At 40.8% G+C, this 12,651-nt stretch overlaps 1 protein-coding gene across 6 annotated transcripts in view; it reads right to left on the reverse strand.

Moving 5' to 3' along the window:
• TMTC2 (transmembrane O-mannosyltransferase targeting cadherins 2) overlaps window positions 1-12,651 on the reverse strand; it is a 663,780-nt gene that overhangs the window by 446,948 nt on the left and 204,181 nt on the right. For all 6 annotated transcript variants that reach the window (XR_014017153.1, XR_014017154.1, XM_081250397.1 and 3 more), the window contains one exon: window positions 7,205-8,033. Coding sequence is in view for 4 of the 6 variants with exons in the window: in XM_081250397.1 (XP_081106523.1) it covers window positions 7,205-8,033 (829 nt within the window). In the remaining 2 variants the exon portion in view is untranslated. The remainder of the gene's footprint in view (window positions 1-7,204; window positions 8,034-12,651) is intronic.

Consider the following 12,651-nt stretch of genomic DNA (forward strand, 5'->3'; position numbering starts at 1 on the left):
TAAATGGGCAATATTTGTCATTTGCATAAGGAGGCGTCGAATATAGGATGTGTGAGTAATCACCCTTAGAGTTTCAAATACATGCATCATTATATACATATCTTTTTTTTTTTTTTTTTTTTTTTTTTTGCGGTACGCGGGCCTCTCACTGTTGTGGCCTCTCCCGTTGCAGAGCACGGGCTCCGGACGCACAGGCTCAGCAGCCATGGCTCACGGGCCCAGCTGCTCTGCAGCCTGTGGGATCTTCCCGGACCGGGGCACGAAACCACGTCCCCTGCATCGGCAGGCGGACTCTCAACCACTGTGCCACCAGGGAAGCCCTATACACATCTTTTGTGTCTATCATTTCACATATTTACATTAGAAAAAGGCATTAAAATAAATGTTTTCTTGTTAAATTTTCCTTGGATGAACCCTGCTTCATTGTTCCTAATTATTTTAAGAAATTGTTTCCAACAATTAAAAAGCATAGTCATGTTCTCTAAAGCAAATTGATATAGAGTTAATTAACCAACCATTCTAAAGAGCTGATTTGATTTTTTTTTTTTTTAAATATGGAACGCTTCACGAATTTGCGTGTCATCCTTGCGCAGGGGCCATGCTAATCTTCTCTGTATCGTTCCAATTTTAGTATATGTGCTGCCGAAGCGAGCACTGATTTGATTTTTAATCTATAACTTGAAAAAATGTAAATGCCTTTTAGCACACCAGCTATGCTGCCTATATGTTATCATTCTTTTTTATGTGTATGTGCCCACTGATCTGTTTATCTATAATAACTTTGTTAGTCTCTGCTTATGACCTTAATCACTAAGGAAGTCAGTGAGTAGGTGGTTTTAGGGAAGACTGGTGAAGAGTTTGAGACGTGGACAAATCACCCAGGTGGAGAAGTCCCACATAGATAGGAAGTCACGGGGAAGGTAACTTAGAAATTCAATGACACATTTATTGACCCCACACTATATCCCAGGTAGTGGTCTAGATTCTGTAGAGAAAGGAAAATGAAGGCAGTCTTTGGACAGAACCTTGCAGAATGAATCAGTTTGGGGAGGAGGCAAAACCATACAAGAGACAGCTGTGGAAAATGAGAGACAGTCAAAATCGTGTAGTGGCCTTGAAAGCCAGAGAGCAGAAATCAGTGGTGCCAAATTCTGTAAGAGCCAAAGACACATGGGGATTTAGATAAGGCCAGAGGCCAAGAAGGAAAGTGATCATACATTGAACCACCTTGTAATGAATTAAGAAATGCTTGTTTCAAGCAAATGCTAATCAATACAGTTTATAAAAAATGGTGCTTTAAACACACACTTCGAAAAAAAAACCTTTTAAATATTATGTGGCTTGCTCATTAAAGCAGTCATCAAAGAAAATTTCCTTTTTCCTAAGCACAAAAATGCAAAGAGTTATTGTGAAATCAGCAAACTATGGTAATCAACTATGTCTAGTATTTTCCTGACATTATCAACCACATAATGAGACAGGACTTGTAGTTTACATAGTCCAAATCAGCTATCATTTCTCCACTATCCAGATTTAAACCATAAATTAGCCACACAGTCACTATGACAGGCTCTACCCATCATCATTTGCATCCAATCAGTTAATGACTGGCAGCTGTCTGCAGGACCAATTACTGAAAGCAGCAGCTTTCATGTATAATGCTTCATGAGGCTTAAAATCATATTCTGTTAAAGTACACGGAAGACTGAAGTACTCCAAAATTTGCAAAGGCTTTCAAAGGAGGGAAAGAAAAACTAACTCAATGAAATAACTGTAATCTCAGACAACCTTACATAAGACTGGCTTTAAAGGGTTTCTAATCTTTGGCTAGGCTCAAATAACATCAGACTTAGAAAAATCTACCTTAAGGAAGATTACGACCAGTCTCATAACTGCTAAAGAAGTCACTGTAGCCAGAACTATATTTATTAGCATGTTATAAACAGAAAAAATCAGGAACCTCGATTTTAAAAGGTTTGCCTTGTATCAAAATGGAAGCGTATGTCACACAAGGCACTCGTGGAGTCCAAAACTGACTCCACTCCCAATTCTATCCCTCTTATTATGGAACGTGCCTCAGTACCTGGTATATCAACAGCGAAGTTTACACTTTCACTTCCTTTAATGAATGTTCATTTTACCTCTAAACAGGTTCTCTAAACTCTTTCAGGAGAAGGATTATGACTAAAGTTTATTCGTCAGTGTATTCGTTACTGAATGCCCTCTCTCTACCAGGCACTGTCCTAGTCGCTACATATATAGCATTAAAAAAATGCGAAACTCCCTGCCTTCTGTGTCGTGCATTTTAATGGACACTGACAATGCATTCAAACAATAAACACAGAAACATGGAAAATACAGTATGTCAAATGGTCCTAAGTTTTATGGGAAAAACAAAGTATGGAAAGAGGATAGGGAATGCTAGACAAGGCAGAAGCAGAGGGGTAGTTGCAATTTTTCAAAAGGTAGACAGTTTTACGTAAAGCACCTTACTGATAATGCAACACGGGACTGGAGACCTAGAGGAGGTGAGGGAGATAGAGGTGAGACTGTCCTGGGAGAAACATTCCAAGAAGAAGCAATGACAAGTGCCAAAGCCCTGAGGCATGGGCTTATCTGGAATAGAAAAGGCACATCAAAGGGGGCCAGTAGGGCTGGAGTGAAGCAAGTGAAGGCAAGGCTGGGAGATGTACAGTGTCAAGTCTCTATTGTGTGCTTTGACTTTGGGAGAAATGGGTACCAGTAGAGGACTGGGGGCAGTGAACACCATACTCTGGCTTACGTTTCAAAGGAATCATTAGGGCTACTGATGACAGGCAGATGCTAAGGATGGAAAAATGGAAGCAGGAGTTCAGCTCAGACATGTAAAAAGCTTGGAACTCATCACTCCCATTCTTACAACAAGAATACACTAAAGGAACTGCAAAACCAATGGCTTTTCTTGGGGACTTCCCTGATGGCACAGTGGTTAAGAATCTTCCCGCCAATGCAGAGGACATGGGTTCGATCCCCGGTCCGGGAAGATTACACATGTCGTGGAGCAACTAAGCCTGTGCACCACAACTACTGCGCCCGTGCTCTAGAGCCTGCATGCCACAACTACTGAAGCCTGCGTGCCTAGAGCCCGTGCTCCGCAACAAGAGAAGCCACCGCAGTGAGAAGCCCACGCACCACAACGAAGAGTAGCCCCCGCTCGCCACAACTAGAGAAACCCCGCGTGCAGCAATGAAGACCCAACACAGCCAAAAAATAAATAAATAAAATAAAAATTTTTTAAAAATGCTAAAGGAACTGCAAAACCAACAGCTTTTCTTGGAACCATCAGTGAATTGAGGTCACTGGGCAAACCATCACCAGGAAATCTGGAGAGACTGGAAAATCCAGTCATGCAGAGATGAGATTACCTGGAGCAGAAACTGATAGGAACAAGTAACTGGCGATTTTGAGAGGAGTTGCTGGAAGCTGAGTTGTAGAAGAGCTTCAGTAAGAGGGAGAAACTCCTGGAGGCCACGGTCTTAGGGGCCTCTACTCTTTTGTGGGTTTTACCTCCAGGGACCCCCATTCTCACATTGAAGAGCCAAGAAACGGGCCTTCCTGGCTCTACAAAAGGAGGAGAAATATAAATTTTCTGAAATAAGCCCTGATCCTCCTCCATAACAAAGGTCTACTCTCCAGGGGAGTGGCCTTACCCAGAGCTGTGGGGGACAGTCACCCCTATCACTCCCATCCCCTCTGGCCTTCCTGTCCCAACTAGGAGACACAGGGAAAGCTAAGAAACTCTCATAAAGGTTACAGCCCAGAGGCACCAGGATTTAATCACTAAATAAGAGGACACTTCCCTTCTCCTACATTTAACCAACACACTTACAGGGCCTCATGATAAAAGTGGTGAATTTACAGCAGAAAGAGATGCAAAATACAGACTCTGAGTTCTTGGGGAAGCCCAAAGACAACAGGGGAGACAAGCACAAGGACACCAGGGAAATACAATGCCTCTGGCACCTACAGCTACAGCAAACATTAAACCCACGCCCAACTCAGAGCCAGATTAACATTAAAACTCACATTAAGCCTATTTACCTAAGTTCCTATTACCTGATACATCATGTCCAACTTTCACAAAGGCATGCTAAAAGGCAAGAAAATAGAAGCAAGGAGATTACTTCAGAGGTTTTTAGTAATAACCTGATGAAAAATGATGGTGACTTTGGCCATGATGTTAGCAGTGGAGGTGGTAAAATGTGGTCAAGTTCTGGATGTACTTTTTTTTTTTTGCGGTACGCGGGCCTCTCACTGCCGTGGCCTCTCCCGCTGCGGAGCACAGGCTCCGGACGCGCAGGCTCAGCGGCCATGGCTCACGGGCCCAGCCGCTCCGCGGCATGCGGGATCCTCCCGGACCGGGGCACGAACACGCGTCCCCTGCATCGGCAGGCGGACTCTCAACCACTGCGCCACCAGGGAAGCCCAAGTTCTGGATGTACTTTTGAAGAGACAGCAGAGAGGATTTGCTGATGAAATGGAGGTAGGGTACAAAAGAAAAAGAGGAGGTATGGATGACTCCTAAGTGTTGGTCAGAGCTTTTGAGAAAATGGAGTTGCCACCAACTGAGATGGTAAATGCTGTAAGTAAAGCAGCTGGCTGGGGCGAAGGTTGGGGAGGGGGCATTATTCAGGAATTCAATTTCTGATGTCTCAAAAGATTTATACTATTGGTCAGCTGTGTACTCATTTAACTAATAAAATTTGGAGTACCTAAATACTATAGCACTTCTTAAGTACTAAGAAGGAGACATGGAAATATATCAGAAACCAAAGACATGCTTAATAATTGTTTTACTGAGTGAATGGATGAATGAAGAAATGATCAGTCATCTTAACCATGTCACCAAAATAACTTCAGCAAAATCGGAATCGTAAGTGTCAGCAGTACAGTAGCTAATGCTGGAAAATATCTAGGAGTCTACGAAATGCTTTTGCTTATTCTGGGACAGAGACTGCTAATTACACTAGCATCTCAGTATCTGCCCTCCCCTTCCTCAAGAGTAATAAAATTTGGCTGGGTGCTTAGCTTCCCAAAATAAAGATAACATTTCTCAGCCTCCCTTGTAGCTAGGTGTGGCCAATAGTCTGGGAGCAAGCATGGTGTGGCAATTTCTGTGATATGGTCTTAAAGAGAATGGGAACACCCACCATTTGTCCTTTCTCTCCCTCTTCCTGTTAGCTGAAGTGCTGATGTGATGCTGAGGCATCTTGGACCACTTGGACAGGGTGACACTACTGAGATGGCAAAGAAACAAAAGCAAAGGAGCACGGATCCAGAAAACCCATGGCGCCATCTTATCAGTGCTGGACGGCACAGGCTTAGATTGTTACATGAAAGAATAAAGCTTCTATCTTATTTAAGCCACTGTTATCTTGGCTCTTTGTTACAGTAGCTTAACCTGAAACTTAACCAATACATTTAACAAATCCTTACAACAACCCTGTGATGAAATTAGTATGCTGGGGTTTTCTTTTAATTCCTGACTGTGTATCTCTTTCAAACAGCAGGAAAATAAACTAGCAACATAGCCTTGTTTTATATACTTACATGTACCAGTGAAGAAAAACTAGCTGAAAAGCATTCTGTGAGAACTGATCGCAACAATTTTTACAGCAAGATTGGGGTTCAGGCATTCAATAAACTGTGCAGCACTCACTACCTAAAAAGCCACATGGTAAGATTTTTCCAAGAGAATTGAGAAATTCTATGCTCTGTATTAGCTCAATTTTAATGTTTCTACTCCCATTAAAATCTCTGCAATCTATTAAGCATTATAAGTACCAACAATTAGTCCCTTGGCTGAAAGAAATGAATAGTGGTTCACTGAACTCTTGACTTAATTGGTAATCGATAGGGGTGTCAGAGTTGTTTCTGGGGCATCCAGATCTTTGGATATATATATATATCCTGATACATATCAGCAGCCCATTCCATTCATTAGGAACAGTTTCACACATTCAGTATTTGAATAACTGGTACAGAAACGTGTTGGAAAAAGTGGAAAAAGCCCAGTTCAAATGCTAAGCAAGCAACCATAATTTGAAGGATAAAACACTAAAAAATGCCTTATGAAGAACAAGACTCTGTGGCACTATTTACTATGATATATTTCTACACTTAAAATGCACACTTATTTTCATTCAACTGCTCTCTAGCTTCTCTCATCATTCATTGCCTAAACCAGACAGATCACTGAATTAACAGCTTTTAACTATTCATTTATGCTTTAAAGGCTACTTTCTACCCAAGCAATAGATTCTGAGATTTACTAAAACAATTTTTTAAATCAAAAGCAGTAATGAAAAATATGTTCCATCTTCTCCTTGTATAGTGAAAAGTTTATTTCCTTAATTGACTTAAGGACTTTCAAATAAGAATATGCGAACTGCTTGGCAATACCCAGATTATTTAGTCTCTGCAAAGCTAAGGGTGACTCACACTTGCACGCACACACACTGATACCTATAGACACCATGTCAAGGTTCAGAGGTGGCCTTACCTCCAAATCTTTTAAAGGTATCAGTGTAAGCCTCGTGGTGTTTCCTCAGGCAGTGCTTGGAAAACAGAAGAGCTAAATTATACTTATGTGGGATAACCTGACTCTCATGGCATGATGAAAAGAGATGGTGTGCGTACCAGTATTTTAGAATGCGGAAACCAAGCCTTTTTCTAAGTTCTTACAACCATCAGTATTTTTACACAATAGGAGCTCTATTTCCTCTGGACAAGTATACTCAGAAACATAGGAAAACATTCCCTATTCCAAATATGGAATGCTGGATGTTTCTAAAATAATGGTACTGCTCCCTCGCTTAAAAAAAAACAAAAATTATAGGGCTTCCCTGGTGGCGCAGTGGTTGTGAGTCCGCCTGCCGATGCAGGGGACACGGGTTCGTGCCCCGGCCCCGGAGGATCCCACATGCCGCGGAGCGCCTGGGCCCGTGAGCCATGGCCGCTGAGCCTGCGCGTCGGGAGCCTGTGCTCCGCAGCGGGAGAGGCCACAGCAGTGAGAGGCCCGCGTACCGAAAAAAAAAAAAAATTATAAGTATTGAGTAACAGAACCTCTTCTTCCTTAATACTGCGTGTTTTAAGGCAGGAAGCAAAGATAGAAAAAGGCAGAAACCGTAAACCGTCCAGGCAAAAGCAGAATATAAGACATTACCTTTAGCTGGGTTCACTTTTATCCCTGACCTGTACAGCACCTCCTCATTCTGCCACTCTCCGTTCCGGATCGCCGTCTTGAGTCCGTAGAAAACAATTAACGTAGCTACAGCATAAAAAATCAAGCTCTTGAGAAAGCGCTTTCGGACTTTGACGTAAAGGGCTCTCGCACCCACTGTAACAAGGAGGCAGAAGCCCATGCTAGGAATATACAGGACTCGCTCGGCAATTACAAAGCCCACGTAGAAAAACAGGTTCGTGGCAGGAACGAAGGGTATGATTAACAAAGATAAAGACAAAACAACAATGTTCTCTGTAGAAGGAAGCCGTGTTCTCTGCAACACGTGATTTTTAATGCCATTTTCTACTTTGGATGGAAAGCTGGGCTTAATCTCGGAGTTCCGGTACTCCGCCTCTGAATGGCAGCTGTGTCCATTGGCATTCTGCTTGCCATTGGTTACAAATTTCCCGCTGCATTCTCTTTCTACGCTTGGGCTCTTCAAACCATAGTAGGCAAGGAGGAGGAGTCCAGTATAGAAGGCCACGGTGTGTAGGTTTCTCCAATCACAAATTGTTTTGAGCAGAGGCACGGCATCCATGGACCAATCAAAACTGAGGGTATCTGGGCAGAGCAACAGCCAAAGGTTCTTGGTCGGCAAGTAGAAGAAGGTGAGTGTGCGAGCCAGGAGGCTATCCGAATCAGCAGCAGGATTGTCAGAGTTGGAAAAGCTTGGTGGTTTGTTTCCCATCCAGTATAAACGGGCACCCAAAAGGGAAGTTCCCCAGAAAGTTAACAAACTAATGCTGAGAAAAAGAGACAAGTTCTTCCTCTGAAACCAAAAGAGAGGGGGAAAAAAAATTAAGATCATCATCAAGACAACATAGGAATACAACACTTAGAGATGAAACATACTTTGAATGGATAACTAAAAACAGAGCATTAGGTTTCAAATATGTGACTTCGTTTCCATCTCCTTTAAACGTGCTTACAGATATTGTAGGCTTTAAAAAAATGGACTATGGAATTCTACTCTGCATATAACTTTTTTTTTTTTTTTTGCGGTACGCAGGCTTCTCACTGCTGTGGCACCTCCCGTTGCGGAGCACAGGCTCCGGATGCACAGGCCCAGCGGCCATGGCTCACGGGCCCAGCCACTCCGCGGCATGTGGGATCTCCCCGGAGCGGGGCACAAACCCGTGTCCCCTGCATCAGCAGGCGGACTCTCAACCACTGCACCACCAGGGAAGCCCTCTGCATATAACTTTTGATGAGTATCTTTTCTTCTTGTTCCTCTCTAAATATCAATAACCAAAACTTCAATTTCTTGACCTCTATAAAACGGGTTGGGGCTTCCCTGGTGGCGCAGTGGCTGAGAGTCCGCCTGCCGATGCAGGGGACACGGGTTCGTGCCCCGGTCTGGGAGGATCCCACATGCCGCGGAGCGGTTGGGCCCGTGAGCCATGGCCGTTGGGCCTGCGCGTCCGGAGCCTGTGCTCCGCAACGGGAGAGGCCACAACAGTGAGAGGCCCGCATACAGCAAAAAAAAAAAAAAAACGGGTTGAATACATTTCCCTCTCGAAACAGGTGTCAGGTCAAAATAAGACTACAAAGTGGAAGTACTTAGCACTGTATATGGGATATAGTAGACATCTAATAAATGTCTTCTTTCATTTTATAGTTTAGATTCTGGGGAAAACAAAGAGCAGACATGCCAAAATATATGGAGTATGACAGGATTCTGCATGGCTCAATCGCATTTAGCAACAGGTATCCCCGCTTTTCAAAAGTTCACTTTATGCCACCTTGCTTTTACAAAAGACCTAAATTAGTACCTATTTTCATTAACAACAACAAACATGCAAAGAGGATTTTCACTTTTACAGAAAAGGTGAAAAGTGGAAATAGGTTCAGCATGTGTTTCTGCAGGGAGCCATCTACAGAGGCAGTGCGTACCCCAGTGAGTGGCACCACCAAGCTCCTTCCCCGGGAGCTATACTCAGTCAGCATCGAGCTTCCATAGCTTTAAACTGTTTCTGTGAGCATTTGCACTTTATCTTGATTTAGCTGGTACTTCCCTTAGCAAGATGTGCCCTCAGGTAATAGCTTATTTGCTTTAAGCCATTTCGGCTTACAAAATGTTTCACAGCAACAATCTACTTTTGGATAGTAAAAACCACGGTATGTCTATGCCAGTCCCCATTTAATTGTCTTGAATCTCCTTGCAGAATATATAAACTGGGTTTTCATCTGCTACCCTGTGCTCTCAGTGACATCAGTGACAATAAACATCTAATAAGACTCCTCGTGAATCCTAAAATTTTCATGTCGATAACTTTTTAAAAATAAAATGACTTTAATAATGGACTTATTTCAAGAGAAAGACAGAAAATTGTGAGAGGAAGGCTAAAGGGCATCCCTGTTAATGAGAAATTTCTGGCAAACTCTTTCAACCTGAATAAGAATTTAGTGACCTCAAATAATTTAAGTCCTGAAGAAGCAGTGGGGAAGGGGGAAGGATGGACACCATATCCCAACTTTAATGATCCACTGCTAATGTGATCTCTTACTGCACACATTCTGGCACTATATAAAACTATCTTCCTCAAAGACATTCAGAAATGTGCTTGGAACCATGCAAAGAATATGCCAAATATTTAGTTTAAAAAACAATCTATAAAAGGCAACAAAAGCAAATATAAACAAGTGGGACTACATCAAACCAAAAAGCTTCTGCACAGCAAAGGAAACCATCAAACAAAATAAAAAGGCCACCTACTGAATAGAAGATAATACTTGCAGGTCATGTGTCTGGTAAGGGGTTAATATACAAAATATATAAAGAACTCATATAACTTAATAGAAAAAAACAACAATCTGGTTAAAAAATGGACAGTGGATTTGAACAGACATTTTTCCAGGGAAGATATACAGATGACCAATAGGTGTAGGAAAAGGTGCTCAACATCACTAATCCTCAGGGAAATGCAAATCAAAACCACAATGAGATATCACCTCACACCTGTTAGAATGGCTATCGTCAACAAGACAAGAAATAGCAAGTGTTGGCAAGGAAGTGACGAAAAAGGAACACTTTTGCAGTATTGGTGGGAATGTAAAGTGGTGCAGCCACTGTGGAAAACATTTTTGAGGCTCTTCAAAGAATTAAGAATAGAACTACCATATGATTCAGTAATTCCATTTCTGGGTATTTATCCAAAGAAAACTAAACCACTATCTTGAAAAGATACCTGCACACCCATGATCACTGTTCACTGCAGCATTATTTACAATAGCCAAGACATAGAAACAACCCAAATGTCCATCAATGGATGAATGGATAAAGAAAATATGGCACATATACACAATGGAATATTATTCAACCATAAAAAAGAAAAGCCTGCCAATTGCAACAACACAGATAGACCCTGAAGGCATTACGCTAAGTGAAATAAATCAAAGGGCAAATATTGTATGATCTCACTTATAGGTGGAATATTAAAAAAAAAAAAGCAAAAAACTGAGCTCATAGATTAAAGAAAACAGATTGGTGGTTGCCAGAGGCAGGGGTTGGGGGGATGGACAAAATGGTTGAAGGGATATAGGTGGTCAAAAGGTAAAAACATCCAGTTATAAGATAAGTAAGTCATGGGGATGTAATGTATAGCACGGTGACTGTAGTTAACAACACTGTATTGCAAATTTGAAAGTTGCGAAGAGAATAAACTTTAAATGTTGTTGTCACAAGAAAAAAACAGAAATTTGTGTGTCTGTGGCGATGGATGTTAACTAAACTTACTGTGGTATTCATTTTGCAATATATACATGTATCAAATCATCATGTAGTATACCTAAAACTAATACAATGTTAAATGTCAATTATACCCCCCCGAAAAGAAAAAAACCTTAGTCCACAAAACAATATATTTTGAGCATGTACAAGTTCTATTAAAACAGTGTCTGTATTAAACTGTCACTGGCCTCTCCTCTGACTCTCTCTTGTTCACCCCACCTCTAATTGCTGGAAGCCACAGAACTCATCATGGACCATCTGCTCCACCTCTACTCTGAACCAAATAATCTCAGCAAGGATCGTGATTTTAAAATTTATTAGGAAATACTAATGACACCACCTTAACTTTCCTTCATCTCCATGGTCATTTATCCAATTGCCTGTTGGGCACAGTCATAGACACCTTAGGTACCTCAGACTCAAGATGCCCAAAATAGAAACTGTTCATTAATATCGTATCACAGTAACACTAAATTCACAGAATTAACTGCCTCAGTGTTTTAAAAACATCTGTGGCAGACTTCTGCTCAAAATTAATTCATGTAATGTTATATGGAATTTTTAATGGTTGGGGGAGTAATATGTTCATTCATCACCAAGCTTTCAATTTCAGGTCTGCCCTATCAATATGCAATATTTGAAGACTCATTTTCATCTAAGAATAACTTTTGCAAACTATTCTTTTGCTCCCCTGAAATTCTACCTAGCAAAAGTCCTAAACTTTCTTGATTTTAGGGAAAAAAACGCATAAAACCATATGTTTAAAGTTGTAATAACTTGTTGTATCAATCACGAAACTGAATATTCTTAGATTATGCAAGAGAGAAACATCATTTGACAAAGACAAATGAGGCCAGGTATCAAGGTATCATAAAGGAGACAGATCTTGGAAAACAATTCAACTTTGAATTTGTACCAAAGTCCATTTTGTAACTAAGTATTAACCAAGTGTTCTAGGTGTAATTAGGGCCATTCTATTACAGAATCTTCTGGTGGGGGTAAGCAGAGAGGATGAGCACAAGGAAGAAGGCATTACAAAAAACAAGCTGTAATCAGGCAAGAAAAGCAAGGGAGTAAGAGAACCTTGGGGAAGGAAATTAATCAGGTTTCTTTGCTGGTGTGAAACTCCAGAAGAAGTTAGCCTTAATAATTACATAATTCTATGATTCCTAAATATAGAAATGTCATAAGGCAAACCTACCTTATCCATTAATTTTTAATAAAAGCATCATTATATTAAATTTTAATAAATTTCTATCAAAATAAAACAAGATTTAAGATATGATAAAATCATTCTAGTTTAATAATGCTGGAAGAGTATTTAAATATACTAAACTACAAAATAAAAATGTGAGTAATGAAAACTATTCAACGATAAATACTATATAGCTGAGAAAATGAGAAAAATGAAAAAGCATAAAAATAAAACACTAGCATGAAGTACTTTACATTTTAAAACATTTTCACATACAGTCTCTGATTTAAGCAACTGACATAATAACTAAGATCAAGAGACATAAAGGTTGTGAACTGAGATGCTCCATACACTCATTCTGCCATAATGGTGAAGTCTACAAGGGCTAAATAAATTACATTATTAAAGGAAAACTGAGCTAACAGGTAAAAGAAAATTGATGTTTAAATGTTTAAAGTAGAA

The sequence above is a fragment of the Mesoplodon bidens genome (assembly GCF_964165515.1).
Source record: "Mesoplodon bidens genome assembly, chromosome: 11".
Taxonomy (NCBI): Eukaryota; Metazoa; Chordata; class Mammalia; order Artiodactyla; family Ziphiidae; genus Mesoplodon; species Mesoplodon bidens.